Source organism: Ovis aries, chromosome 14 (assembly GCF_016772045.2).
Source record: "Ovis aries strain OAR_USU_Benz2616 breed Rambouillet chromosome 14, ARS-UI_Ramb_v3.0, whole genome shotgun sequence".
NCBI lineage: Eukaryota > Metazoa > Chordata > Mammalia > Artiodactyla > Bovidae > Ovis > Ovis aries.
The window spans coordinates 16,045,095-16,060,324 of NC_056067.1; the positions used below are offsets into that span (position 1 = coordinate 16,045,095).

Sequence of the window (15,230 nt, forward strand, 5' to 3'; positions counted from 1 at the left end):
GGATGAGTTCCTCATGGTGTCAAGCACTCATGTCCCTCATCTTTGACTACTATGTGCCAGGCTTGTCTTCCTCATCGTTTGGAAGGGTAGGGTGCAGTACGGGACCAAGGTTAAGAAGGGTTTGGGGTGGGGAGTTCATGGACCATGGCTGCCCCATGCCACATCTAGCGCTCAGCCTGGGGGCCAGGAGGAGAGTCCAGGAAACCTCACTGAAACACCGCCAGGGACTTCAGTCCTAAGGAAGAAGAAGCAGACAGACTATGGAAAATACTGTAGAAGAACCCTTTGGATTTTTTTTTTTTTTTTTTTTTCCTTATCAAATGTTACTGTGAATTAGCAGCACTCACTCCTGAGCCACTGGGACTATGTCTTTACAGCCTCCGTTGTAGCAAACCTTAAGGCTGGAAAGAAAAGCCTTTTATTTGAGAAACGCTGTGGGGGTTTATTACTGAGTCAATGTTGAAAGCAAAGGGAGTCTGTGAGAGGAAATAGTACAAAGACTAGAATATCTTCAGCAAAATAATTGCAAGGCAACATTTCAGGGTAGTTTAATTTCCTACTGCATTTTAATGACCAATATAGAAGATATAAAAATGTCGTTTACAGACAAACTCCAACATTTTGTTTCCCTGGTTGTTCTAATAGATCAAATGGGACATACAATATGATTTTTTTTTTAATTTTTTTCACCAAACACTGTAATCAATCTTTCAAGCTACAGATCTGTGTAGTTACCTCTTGTCACACACTCAAAATAGATGTGAATAGGAAGTGGGAAGAAAACTCTTCTCTTTCCTTCTGATAACCAGGCAGGAAACCTTTACTAAGTACTTAGGCATTTTCCCATTCTGTTCGTAACCTTTTTGGAAGTTACAATGTTTTCATTCCCAGGCTCTGAGGTGTACTGATGAGAACACAGGGAGGATGATGAGGGATTTAGGAATTGAGGGTCAATTTTCTAATCCATGAGCTTCTTCTGCCTCTGCTCATCACTGAGAGCCTGTCCCAAGCCCTCCAGGAGGCATGTGCTGGGCAAAGCAGGGAAGCAACCTCCACCCCGGCTCTTCCTGTGTTCTGGGCTCTGGGACAGGGCAGGGCAGGGCAGGGCGGGGTGGGGGGCGGGATGGTGGACCAGATCTAACCCCTGAGATGACAGCCCCTGCCCGCATAGGCACATCTGACTCGGCTCACACAGCCTCCTCTTCCTCTAAAATCCACTGATGGCGTCCTTTGGAACTCTTATATTCGGACTTTGTTTTCTGCGGCTAGTAACATCGCAAACGCAGAACCTGGCTTCTCAGCAAGGACTTCAGGCTTATCAAACTCGACTACCTGAAAGTCAGAGAAGAAGAGCTGAAATTGTCAGAAGAAAGCTACCCACCACAGAGCCCAAACCACTGAAACCTCTGGAGAGGTGACACCAACTTTCTGTACCTTCCCATTCTCCAGGACCAGGACACGGTCACAGTTGAGCACTGTGTTGAGCCGGTGGGCAATGGTCAACACAGTGCAGTCTCTGAAGGCGTCTTTGATGGTGTTCTGAACAAGGGTGTCCGTCTTAGAGTCCATGGAGGCAGTGGCTTCATCCAGGAGAATGATCTGTTGAGGAAGGAATGTTGTGAATGTCACACCAAGCCAAAGCTGTACCTAGAGGGAAACTTACAGTCTTACTTAGCTCAATTCATTAAAAAAGAAGAAGAGGAAGGGCTGAAAAGTTAAGGAGCTAAGTATCCATCTCAGAAAGTTAGAAAAAAGAGCAAGAGAAAAGTCATGTCACACAATCTTTATCTTTCTCAGAGGGAATTGACTTGCTGGAGTAACAAGACTGTGCATTCTTTACTTACCTTTTTATAAATGGTTTATTCTAATCCCACAAACTAGTGGGAAGAAATGCCCCATGATCTTTATCTACCGCGCTTATGAGTCAGCATAAGGCATAATAACAGCACTTGTATTAATTTCCAGTTTTTGCTGTAACAGAGTCACATAAATCAGAGGCTCAACACAGCACAGGCTATCTTACACTTACTTCTGGAGGTCAGAGGTCCTAAAGCCAAGGTCGTGTTGGCACTGCGTTCCATCTCCAGGCTCAGAAGGAGAAATGTTTTTCTTGCCTTTTTCAGCTTCTAGAGGTTGTCTGCATTCCTTAGCTCGTGACCCCTTCCTGGTATCACTCTAACCTCTGCTTCCATCGTCACTTCCTTTCTGACTCTCTTGCCTCTCTCTTACAGAGACTTGTGTAATTACACTGGGCCCACCAAGGTAATCCAGTGTAATCTCCCATCTCAAGATCCTTGACTTAATCACATTTGCAAAACTCTTTTCCCCAGGTAAGGTAACACGTTCACAGATTCTGAGTATCAGGACATGAGCATCTTTGGTGGCGGGGCGGTGGGGGGGCATTATTATGCCTGCCACAGTTGCTGCTGCTGCTGCTGCTAAGTCGCTTCAGTCGTGTCCGACTCTGTGCGACGCCATAGATGGCAGCCCACCAGGCTCCCCTGTCCCTGGGATTCTCCAGGCAAGAACACTGGAGTGGGTTGCCATTTCCTTCTCCAATGCATGAAAGTGAAAAGTCAAAGTGAAGTCGCTCAGTCGTGTCCTACTCTTCGAGACCCCATGGACTGTAGCCCACCAGCCTCCTCCATCCATGGGATTTTCCAGGCAAGAGTACTGGAGTACTCAATTGCCTTCTCCGGCCTGCCACAGTACTGGTTTGCAAATCAGAGGACTTGATCAGCTCAGCTCCAACTCTGCTTGACTTTGGCTAAATAATATAACTTCCCCAAGCCTCTATTTCATTGTCTGTGAAAGGGGGTTACACCTTATTTAGTATGTAAAATGCAAGGACAACCCATCAACCACTCAGCACCGTGTAGGGCCACAGTCAGCAGTGAACGTATATCGGCCCCCTTCCCTGCCATTAGCACGCTGGAGAGCCCATGTGATGGGTTACGCTTTGATCGGGGTTCAGAGGACATGATTTCTTTTTTTTTTTTTCCCACTTCAAATTATTGATTTTATTATAAAGTTAAAATTCTACCAAAATATTCTTTAATATAGTAAATAAAAACCATGTCAATTACCATGTCTAAGACTGTTCACCTATACCTATCACAGTTTTGTAGTATATCATAAAATACAACTTGATGGTTTAGTCACTTAAGTTGTGTCTGACTCTTGTGACCTCATGGACTGCAGCCCACCAGGCTCCTCTCTCCACGGGATTTCCCAGGCAAGAATACTGGAGTGGGTTGCCATTTCCTTCTTCAGAGGATCTTCCGGACCCAGGGATCGAACCCAGGTCTTCTGCATTGTAGGCAGATTCTTTACCACTGAGCCACCAGGGAAGCCCAAATACAACTTAACATTATGGAAAAGACTGAATTTCTTATGGCAGAATTTTCTCTGGATCACTGAATTTAATTGAAAGATTGTAACAAACTTACACTTAAACACACAGAATATGCTTACAATTATCTACCTAATGTTTAAATACCTTCTTAAGAGTGGACAAAATAGGCAACCGCTTATTTGTTTTCACGGTATTTTTAAAAGTCTGGTTGATTAGAGAATGGGATTTCTAAAGCAGCAGCAATCCTTTCCTTGAAATCAGTAAGCAAAGATGACTAAGTCACTAAGAAAAATGAGTATAATTGTATAGTCCTCATAGACTGGCATACTGAAGCCCTTTTTCAGTATCCTGAGTACTGTTTATCAGGCCTCAGAATTGTTCAGGGACAAAGGAGAAATGTTGAGAGGCTGATTTCTCAAACCCAAACCACTTAGGAGGACAGAAAGAATACCTAAGCAAGCCCTCCTGGGGAAAGGCCCAGGGGAGGCAGGTGCTATTGCTGTAAATAGCTGTTATTTTTCAATTTTTACCCTTCACAACTTTGTCTTGAGAAAAGTGATCGGTTTTTAAATGGACCAATTCCTCTCTCTTTGCTGAAAGACGAACACGTGGCTTTATCCCCTGGATTGAGCGGCGCTGCAGGGAATATCAAAAATTTGACCGATCCATTTTTCATGCTGCTTCCTTACTTTTGAACCACGGAGAAGCGCTCGGGCCATACAGAGCAGCTGACGTTCCCCTACTGAGAAGTTTTCTCCATTTTCTGTGACTTCTGCCTGCAGTTTTTCCGGGAGTTTCATTATCTATGAAACACAGAGAATGCCATATCTGTACTGACGATCTATAACATTGTCCTGCATCCGCTATACCGATGGCCCCCTTCTCTTGCATTTATCAGCTGGCTTTATTTTACTGCAGAAAAGAAAGCGCAAAACAACAATCATTTCAATATTGTGAACAGGCACCAGGGAGAGACCAAGGAGTAGGCAGACATTAATAATTTAAAATCACAGCGTGATTCACAGAACCCCGTAGACACCTTGCCAAAGCAGTACAAGTGATGCACAGACGGCTCCAGAGAAACGCAGACAACTGTAAACGGCTTTCAGCGTCCCTGTTTCCACGGATAAAATAGAGACGGGATGGGTGTTTTCTGGTCATCAAGGAAAGGTAAGACAGGGTCTGATTTATTTAGCATTTTAAGTCAAAGCGGCTTTGCGAGATGCTCACCTTGGTCCCAAGTCCTGGGGGAAAATTCCCTCTGGGCTGCAGAGGTGCCCACGCTCACCTGCTGACCCAGCTTCAGCTCATACAGGACAGGGGCACGTCTCACAGATGGTTCATTCCATACCACACCCCTCACCTTCCCAGAGCTTATCTGTTTCCATAAGCAAATGGGGCTACTGGCACTTCCTCTGCTCTGGAGTCAGATGGCCTTCAGTTCAAGTCTCCATTCTGCCACTCATACCTTACTTTCCTGAGTCTTAACTGCTGCATCTCTAAAAGCGAGGGGAGGAGTACCAGCCTCAGAGGGTTGTAATCAGGACCAACTGAGATACTGCAGGTAGAGCTCTTGACTCTATTTAGGCCATTGAACTGGCCTAATAAATAGTCTATTGCAATCTTTAACTAGGAGTGATGTGGTGCCAGCAAACATCTAGCCAAATGTAAACCCGGACCAGGTATTTGGGGCACTGGGGCTAGGAAATGGACACATCCCGGACAGCCCCAGTGACCTACTGTGTCTCTCATGAATGTTCTCTCCAGAACCTGCCAGAGCATCTCATCACTGTGACTCTCAAATGGGTCCAAGTTGTACCTACAGTGAAGGAAAGGAGAAGAAGCTGAATTTCTGAGGATGAGCGGATGGAAGAGCATATTTTCCACAGCACGAGGGGAAGAGCAGAGGTGGTAAGTGATGATGCCGTGGCAACAAGGGCAGTGCTTAGCCTGGGACAGTGGTCCATGGAATACAAACCTCAGGCCGAGAGACCGCAGACCCATGACTCTCGGATGGAGCAGAGACCACACCAAGGTGGGCAGACCACCGCCAAGCGAGGCACCAAGGAAACACATTCGGTCCTCTCGGTGGCTGTGTGCAGGACAGCAGGTCTGACCTCATGCAAAGTCTTGGCAGTGTAAGAGGGAGCAAGCAATTCCACTTGCTGGTGCGTTCACTCTGCCTTGAGAGGCAACGCTTTGTCAGCAGCTTCAGGGCCTCGCAGAGGGTGAGCATCTCATGTGCAGGGTGTGAGTCTGGTGTTTCAAGACACAGAATGTCCTTCTTTTCACACAACTATCAATACAGCCCCCTACTTCAGCTGGAACTCAGTCAGGGAAAGGTCCCTCTTGTTAGAGGGGCAGCCGCTGCACTGGGCTAAGTGAGAAACTGTGGTTTTCCCCTTGTGCCTTGCCAACAGATCTTGAACCCTGTAGAGGTTGCAGTGGCCCTACTTTGCTTGTACTTGAGCAGCTTCTGTTCACTTCTCTCTCTCTTTTAATATTTATTTGTTCATTTGGCTGTGTCAGGACTTCTCTCTCGTTGTGGCTCACAGGCCCCAGAGCAAGTGGGCTTAGTTGCTCTGCAGCATGTGGGATCTTAGTTCCCCAACCGAGGATGTAACCTAAGTCCCCTGCATTGCAAGACAGAATCTTAACCGCTGGACTACCAGGTGAGTGCCTCTGTTCACTTCTTAGTGGGAATAAACTGACGTGCTTCCAAAGGATGGCTACATATGTAGAATAACCATTTATTGTATTGTGCAAACTGGGGTACTTTAGGGAGTGGCCATGGCTAAACCTGATAGGATGCTGGACAGGCATCCCAGAGTCAACCGGGATGTCTGCTCACCCTGCACATAGCATCTTGCTTATTTGCAGTGCAGTTTATAAAACACAGGTTTCAGGGCCTTGGTCCTCAGCTCCCCCAGTGCTTGTGAACATCTCAGGACATGACTTCCGTCAGATAGAACAACCCCAGGCCAGCCACTATGTGACAACTTCTCAAAGCTCTTGTTACTCTGATTTCACTATCCAAAAATAGGGATGCACAGCAATCAAAAACAGCTACCTTACTGTACCTACAAACAGGACAGGATCCTGGGGGATCACAGTCAGCTTGGTTCTGAGGTCTTGCAAATCAACAGTGCAGATATCCACGCCATCAATGAGGATCGTGCCACCAGCGGGCTCCACCAGACGAAACAAGGCCATTCCTAAGGATGACTTGCCTGGGACAATAAATGAGGAAGCAGCAAATATCACATAAGTTTGCATTGCATCATATCTGAGTAGCTGTCTAATCAAGTGAATTTTTAATGCAATGAAAATGGCTCTGTGCGGATGAGTGTACAGACAGAAGTCCCACTCTGCAGGGGTGATTGGCTGCCCTAACACTATTACCCTGCCCGTCCCTGCAGGGCTGTTAGCGCGTGACTCATCCTCTGGGCCTTGTCTCACCAGAATGATTCTCACTTAATTAATTCAAAAACTGATGTGTGTTTACTTCCAACTGCATACACACCCATTCAACCTGAAATCCCAATTTACAATAAAGACATTTCAGGAAAACAACAGCCAATTCGCCACACACACACATCACCCTCTGGTGTGATATAACTAGCACACCCAGTGGAAATGCAAATAAAACAGCCTGCAAAAGACACAATCAGAGCTTGTCCTCACCAGAACCTGTTCTTCCAACGATCCCAACTGTCTGCCCACTTTGGATGTTCAAGTTCAGCCCGTTGAGAACAAGGGGAGAATCGTCTCTGTATCTCATCTGATAGTCTCTGAATGTTATCTCCCCGTGGCTGGGCCAGTCTTGGGGACAGGTCCCCACCTTGAGGCGGTGAGTACATTCGGGAACACAGGTCTGAAAAGCAGAATAACAAATGGCAGGTTAATAGTCATTTGCTTTTCCATTCATTTCACTCTTTCATTCACGTATGCATTCACACAGTTCTAGGTACTGGTATTCATGATGGTGAACTAGATCAATAAGGATCCTGCAGAAACTCACACTGCAAGGGGAATTCAGATAATAAAACAAGAAAAGAAGTGAGAAATAAGACAATTAAACAGACTATTGCTGGAGAATACAGAGTATGTGTGGTCAAAGGGGTAGAAGTGAAAGGAACAGTGTTGAGGAAGGCATCTGTGAGGATGTGACGTTCAAGCCGAGACCTGGAGTGCTGAGACAATGCCAACTATGAGAAGATTCATCCCAGACAGAGAGCTGCTAGTGCAAAGGCCCTGAGGCCAGAACAATCTTGAGGACTTTGAGAAATAGAAAGAGAAGTTGTACGGCCAGGGCTTAGTGAATAGAGGGATGCATAAATATAAGGAGCAGGGCATACTGGTCCTTGTGAGCCTCGGCATGTGTCAGCATTGTGAGCAATCCAGACCAAGCCTTGAGAGATTTGCAGAATTCAGCCAGACACAGTTTCATTATCTGCAAGACTCACTGTGGTGTTAGAAGTAGGAAGCACAGCATGTCAAGTTCAGAGTTACAGGGAAAAGGAATTAAAGTTTCCTAAGAGCCCAAGAAATGCAAAGTCTAATTAAGCAGTGAAGCAACGTGACTGCATTACAAGACTAACCCCTCCTCTGAATTATAAAGTCCCTGTTAACCAGGGAGAAATAAGGCTCCCATGATCCCCATTAGGGTGGCTGACCAGCTCAAGTTGCTGGACTATAGGCAACCACAATTAGCTGGGAAAATAATAGTATTCCTAGACAGTGAGTATTTTTAACCCCTAGAAGATTTAGAATTAGTAATAATAGTATTTAAGAGAAGCAAAATTATAATGGTAATATTTTTAGTTTATGAACTCTGCATACTTGGTGTTTTAACTATTCATAATGTTAATAACATTCAGACTGTGATTCTAAGTTAAAATGTATAATTGAATAACTTATCTTAACATGGTTTTAGGTTTTAAAACTTACTGTTTATATACTGCATTGGGATTGTTAGGAGAACTTAAAGCTCTCCATATTTATAAGTTTAATTTATTAGATTTATATAACCTCAGGAAGGTTTGTTTGTTGAATCAGATTATCGAGGTACTTAAAAAGGAAACGGAATGCATTAAATTTTAAAATGCAGTTTAAAATGTTTTAAAGTGTTTAATTAAGTTTGCAAATGGGGCCAAATGCTGTTCAAAGGCCCTTAAAAGTGATTGCTTGAATTGGCGAGACTGCTTTTCAAAGAACAGCAAGATTTGTAAGGGGAACAGAAAAAGCTTTTAAAGACTAGTGTTTTTTTTTTTTTTTTTTAATTTAGTCAGTCAAATATTAATTTTTAGAAACTAAAGTAAGCCACTGAATTCTCTTTTCTGGGTACAGAAACCCCTTGAGGAAATATTTTTAAAAAGAACCTCTCCCTCAGCATTAAGGACTTTAGACTATATAAATACAGATTTTAAGAAAATCCACGCGGGAAAACGAGCAAATGCCTAAGTTCTGCCAGAGTTAACTGGCTGCTCCTCTGACCCCAATTTCTTACCGAAATGTACTCCCTGAGCAGCTCCACAGAGGTGAACTTGGCCTGGGTCTCGGTCCCCGTTCGCACGCATACTTGGAGCAGCCCGCTTAGCTGTGGAGGGGGAACAAGAGACCGCAGTCAGAGCCCTTTCCACCTTCAGGGGCAGCTGTGAATCACCCTCCGGCCTCACTCAGGACCACACAAAAATAGGCCTCCACTCCCAGCCAAGGGTCCAGATGTAAGGACACTCCTGTTGGGCTGTTTTGCCTTAAACACTTCCTTTGTATGTAGAAACAAATGGTAATTACATCCTCCCTGGCACGCCAGATGGTCAGAGTCAACCCACCACAGCATCGCTCCAGCACAGATCTCTTGGTTGGAGCGGCGGGGAGTTCCTGTAAGCAGAAATTCTCCAGGGCGCCTCTGCACTGCTGGGTGCCCACCCCTTGAAGCCACTTTGTGGGCTCCTGCACCTCTGTGCCCTCCCCGATTACCCTGCCTGCAGCCGGAAAGCCCTAGTCACCACAGATGGCAGAAGAGGAAGAAAACCACCAAGCCCATCAGCCTGCTTGAGACATGAGAGAATCTAGCCTTAGACCATGGCCTGCTAAGGACACCCGCCTTAGGGCAGGATCCCCCAGAAGCCAACCCTGAGATTCGAGGGCAGGAGTGTACTGGGCAGGTTGGATGGTGGTTCCCCCACAGATATGCCCTACCCAAATCCCTGGTCCTTCAGCCTGAAGCTCTCCTCCCTCCGTCTTCCCTTGGCTCCTTCTTTGTCAAGTTCAGATATCAGCCTGCAAGTCACCTCCTGGCAGAGACCCTCCTTGACTCTATGGGGTCTCCTGTGGCTTCCCCACTGACAGCCAGTTACCCTGCTTCATTATCTTCATAACAGCCTAACACTTTCTGAAGTCTTATCTATTTACTTGCACACTCATTTATCCCATCCCACTAGAGTGTAAGCTCATGAGTGCTCGGACTTGCCCAGCTTGTTCACAGCTGAACCCACAGCAGCCGGCATGGTTCCAGCTCCTGGCAGGTGCTCAATGGACATCTGGTGAGTGAGTGAACAAACTCTGCTCTTGAGAAAGGCACATACATTTTTGTTGTTGTTGTTGTTAAATTTAAGGGTGTCAGCAAATGAACTTACTTACAACAGAAAGAGATGAACTTATGGTTGCCGAGGGAGAAGGAAGTGGGGAAGGGATAGTTGGAGAGCTGGAATGGACATGTACATACTGCTATATTCAAAATGGACAATCAGCAAGGATCCACTGCATAGCACATGGAACTCTGCTCAATGTTACGTGGCAACCTGGATGGGAGGCGAGTTTGGGGAGGAATGGACATACGCACATACATGCCTAAGTCCCTTCGCTGTTCACCTGTAAAGATCTCAACATTGTTAACTGTCGATACTCCAATACAAAATAAAACGTTTAAAAAAAATTCAAGGGTATCAGCTCTTCAAGGCCCCAGGCAGCCCTCCACAGGGTTAGAATCCCCTTGTCAGCACAGTGCTGGCCCCAGGAAGTGTTTGTTCTCTCCATGATGTTACGTGATATTACTTTGCACTTGCTTTCTGCTCTGTGGGACTTCACAACAAATTCTCATCCATCTAGGATTTGCCTCTGTTCTCAAGGGAAGCTCTGTCAGCTGGATTTTCTGTATTCTCCAAAGGGGGCTAATGTTCAAGAAAGCCAGTTGCGAGAAACATATCCCCTAGATCTTGACGTGGGCAGGTTCTCCAGCCTTACAGGCATGTCTGAAAACAGTCTCACAGAAAGCTGGTGATATCTCCCAAGAGCATGACCTCAGTTGAGGAAAGCTGAAACAACACAGGAATCTAGTTGACATCATCTGTTTCATACTTTACTAGGCAACAACAAATAAGATCAGCCATCAATGAGGGAAACTGCCTACCCAAGGGAAATCCATTTTCCTCGCTTTAACATAGAGTCCTGAGCATATATTTTTGTTCCTCCTCTTTTCCAAAGTATTATTCAAATGATGGTAGAGAGACTTCAAAAAGGAATGGACCATGAACAGCAAGGGGCTAGGGAAGAGATGGTGAATGAGAGTTACAAGTTTCTGGAAGATGGAAAGAGGATGAAAGCCTTTTGATAGGATTGAGGCCGAATGTGCTGCAGGGGTTTCCAGAGTGTTCTATGTAGCAGAACTCAGAGAGGCTCCAGGTATGAGGGGCCCTCAAAGACTGACTGAGAGATGGTGCCTTGACAAAATTTCTGTTGGGCCCATTTCTCCCCTTTCCTCATCTTCCTCCCAGCTGGATACTATCCCTAGGCCAACACACACACACACACAGAGGCTTCTTTAAAGAAATTGAATAAATTATTTTGGGCTAAATGGGGCTCCTGGATAAAGCCCCTTTAAATCTAGCTTTTGTGTGCCTGGAGGCCTGCTCCCTGGCTGCCTTCCTGAAGTGAGGCAGCCTGTGGACAAGTCCAACCCACCCATCCACAGTCGCAAAACCTCCCATCAGGAGAGACCTAGTGAAGCATACATGAAGACAGAGGAAGCCCGGAAAACCCAACATAGACCCTCACACTCAAACGCAAAAGGATGAAGGGACCTATGATCAGAACCAATGCAGGGAAGAGCACGAACCAGACAACAAACAGAACCGGATAAACAAACAAAACCCCTGACCCTGGAAAACAGCAGCTACCAGTCAAAGAAGGGAGGAGACTTTAAGGAAGGCAGAGTTTAGAGTTTAATCTGATTAATATCCTCAGAGAGCTATAAAATACATGTTTAAAGATGATTCTTTTAAAAACTCAGAGGCTAAGAAAGGGTATGTGAAAATTAAGTATGCAAAGAACGGCTGAATGACAAAGCAAAGGAAAATTCCCAGAATGCAAATAAAAAGACAAGAACAGGGAGACTTTGAGATGAAAGAATGGAAACACAGAGCACTGATGCAAGAAATCCAATATTCAAGCAATGCGTGAGTCACAGGAAGAGAAAACAAAGGGAAAGGAGACAAAGACAGTATCGACAGGAGGAAGAAGAGTCAGGGAGGAAAAGGAGGAATTTCTCCGCTTGCAGAGAGACTTGACTTGACTCTCTTCCCAGCCTGAACAGAATCAATGGAAACAGACCACCACTCGGATTCGTCGTCCTAGAATGTCAGAGCACTGGGGGTAAGAACTGCATAGGAACAGCTTCCAAAGAGAGAAACGTGAAGCATGTAGCCCGTGTCTACTCTATGCAAACTCAGATGGGTATCAGACCCAGATGGCCTGGGTTCAGATCCTGGCTCTCACACATGCAGGTGTGTGATCCTGGCAAGTCTTTCTGGACCTCAGTCTCCTCACCTGTAAAATGGGGATTATGGCATGCCTACCTCATGGGTTATTGTGAAGATAAATGAGTTAATTTATGTAAAGGATTTAAAACAGTGCTGAAAATAGCGTGTATTTCCCTATTATCATTCCTTATTACTATTATTTCCATATTGTTGTTATTTTTCAAAAGAAAAACACCAAAGCAACTCAAAAGAGAAGTCAGTAATTATTCGTCATGGATATCATGGCTGCCTCTCCAGTATTCCCTTCCCTCTTCCCACTGTGGGGCAGCTGTGTGACTTGGGGCAGGATGGAGTGTGACTCCCTCCCTTGGCCTAAGCCAATCATCTCAATCCCATCAGTTCACGAATTATCAATAGTTCTGGGATGCCTAAATTAATCCAGTAAGAGTAGAGCAAGGGTTTTTGTTCAGCAGCTGGAGCAAGAAAGACTCTCCTCCTGCTTTCTTCCTGCTAGAGCCCCTAGAGGCTGCCAGCCACCATTGTACAACCATGAAGGAAGTCATCATAGGAGGATAAAGCCAGGGGCCATGATCCAGCTGTGCCTGAAGCCCATACAGCTGCCAGACCTTTTAACCATGTGAGCTGCTGCGAGCCTTCTTTATTATTTAAGCCCATCCGAGTTAGGTTTTCTGTTATGTCCAGCCTGCCTGATACACTCTATGCCAGAGCCTCCAGGCCAAGCCCAGCCTTACACTAGGTGTTACCTGGATGATGTAAGACAATGACAAGCCTTTGGAAGAAGCACTGATTGAGGAGAAACTCAGGGTCACCAACAAGGCCACAGTGAAGGTGACGATGTTCATGAGGACATCCATCCTTAGAGCAAACCACCTGAGAGCGCAGTTAAAGTACAGCAGATGGCTGCCGTTTTCATCATTCAGCACCTTGAACCTAACGTCAAGAGATGAGACAAAACAGGAGCTCAGGTTGTGCTTCCATAGACTTAACGGTTAGGGCTACCCGAGAAATAGGGCAAGAGGAACTTTTAATCAAAGGCCAACACATTAGTACATAGGAGTCTCTTACAAAAATGAGCATAGATCCAGACTCTAAAATCTGCCACCATAAGCATCTTTGATTTGCATGTATTTTGAGAAATCCCAGGTGGCAACAGAGTATGGTGCTGAGTGGGCTCTTTCTGTTTTTCCCAGAACTGGCAGCTGGAACCCATAGCTGAGAACAAAAGGGGCTGAGAACCTTATGTTCAACCTTCAAAGGACCCTTGTCTTCAGGGTAGCCATCCCCCAAAGGCCCAGTGGAAACGACTGTTAACCCCTTTGATCTATAGAGGGGGTGGGGGGAGGTAGAGGGAATCTCAGTGTTTGTGATGGTAGGGAAAGGAAGAGAGAGTGCTGGACTGATTCTCATCCCCAGTTCAGGGAAAGAAGATTCGAAGCTGGAGGGAAAAAGAGTAAGCTGACATCCTGCACCCCTGCTGCGCGTCTCCTGGGCCAAAGAGGAGAGGGGGCACCGGGCAGAGCCACAGAGCAATGACACGGCCAGGGGATGGGGAAGACCCATCCCCGGAGCTGCCCATTCCCCAGATGTATGGAAGATGGTCCTGCCCATTCCTGCAGTACCTAGAGTCGGGGTTCAGAGGGAAGATGGCATGTGGGGCTGCAATCTTGATGCCATACTGATTGGCATGAAGCAAGAGGCCCCACATCAAAGGAAAGCAGTGACGCTGCCAGGCAGAGCTCACAGAAGAACAAAGAGCCCAGGGGCAGTGTCCAGCAGAGTGGCTGGGGACCTGGGTCCTGGCGGGGGCTCTCCCCTGCCACGCCACATCTGCATGAGGAGCTGGCTCAGCAGAAATGAGCAGCAGAAATAGACAGTGGTCACCTGAGAGTGTGTCCCTCCCCTACTCCCCCACTCCATCTCCTTGCACCAGCCTCAGATAACCAGGCTCAGAGAAAAGGGAGGGGGCGTTTAATCCAACAGACCAGGTGCTTCCTAACAGCTACCCTGCCCCCTTGCCCGAGACATATGGCAACACAGCATGATGGCTCCAATTCTCTGAGCAGATGCCCAGGGGGCGGGGGTGTGTGTGCTATGACTTGTGTACATTTAAGAGTGTAATTTTAACTTAACTGAGCTAAACAGACCAGAAGGGACATCAATCACAATTGCCACTAAAGGCTCCCCTGACCTCCTGGGAAAGGGGCTTCTTCAGAACAACTGGCAAAATAAATTATTGGTAAAATTGAAAACCATTCGATGTTTAAACCCCTAAGAGCTGAGATTCCTCCACTGGCACAGTCATGACATCCTCAGGCACTGCTGCTCCATCCTGTTCTAAACCTCCTCCAAGGTTTCTGGCCTGAAACACCTCTCAGCACCCAGGCTGGCCCTGTTTCCACTCTAACTTACTTTCCTCAGTTAAAATATTCTTCCAAACACCATGATGTTTTTTACCATGTCGCTGTAAAGCCTACAAATTCAACTGACAGCTTGAGTGACTTAGGAGTCATCTGTGGTCTCCTCTGCGTGCTTGGTTAGGTTGTGCAGAAACAGAACCACTGGCTGGGGTCAAATTGGAATCTGACCTCAAACCTTTTTTTTCGTGCTGCAGCGTTTTTGTCTGGTTGCAAAAGCAACTCAGGTCAGAAGCCCAAGCCCTCTGGAAAGTCCATGACTGGAAAGAATGGATGAAGACGGCAGAGCCCATCAACACTGTGGGGGCTCAGCTCGCCTATAGGATCATTCCGGAAACCTTGGAGGACAATCTGCTGGAAGACAAGGCTTGACTCTGTTGCTTGTTGAGAGTTGATGAATGGCCCACGACCAAGACACTGGAAGGGGGGTTGCAGGGCCCTTGACAGACGATGTTCAGGTCAAACCAGTAACAAGGCTAGCTGCTGAATGAAGTGAAGACAGGCTGGAGTGCCAGGTCTACACTGAGGCTGTGGGTGGCAGGGAGAAAGAGATGCAACCTTTGAAGTGTACATTAAGCTTTTAAGAAAGGAAAGGATGGGGCTGGAATAAGAACATCCGTGTGGCAGAGACACTATGCTGCTGCTGCTGAGTCACTTCAGTTGTGTCCAACTCTGTGC

The 15,230-nt window shown here is 46.3% G+C and overlaps 1 protein-coding gene across 4 annotated transcripts in view; it reads right to left on the reverse strand.

Annotated features, from left to right (window-relative positions):
• Positions 1–541: 541 nt before the first annotated feature.
• Positions 542–15,230, reverse strand: part of ABCC12 (ATP binding cassette subfamily C member 12) — a 61,212-nt gene continuing 46,523 nt past the window's right edge. For 2 of the 4 annotated variants that reach the window (XM_060397916.1, XM_042231367.2), the window contains 8 exons: positions 12,882–13,068; positions 8,865–8,954; positions 7,040–7,229; positions 6,426–6,585; positions 5,096–5,174; positions 4,045–4,158; positions 1,435–1,599; positions 542–1,332 (listed from right to left, as the gene is read on the reverse strand). In XM_060397916.1, coding sequence (XP_060253899.1) covers positions 1,240–1,332; positions 1,435–1,599; positions 4,045–4,158; positions 5,096–5,174; positions 6,426–6,585; positions 7,040–7,229; positions 8,865–8,954; positions 12,882–13,068 — 1,078 coding nt within the window. In that variant the 3' untranslated portion in view covers positions 542–1,239. The remainder of the gene's footprint in view (positions 1,333–1,434; positions 1,600–4,044; positions 4,159–5,095; positions 5,175–6,425; positions 6,586–7,039; positions 7,230–8,864; positions 8,955–12,881; positions 13,069–15,230) is intronic. The other 2 variants (XM_042231368.2, XM_027977609.3) reach the window with 1 other exon arrangement.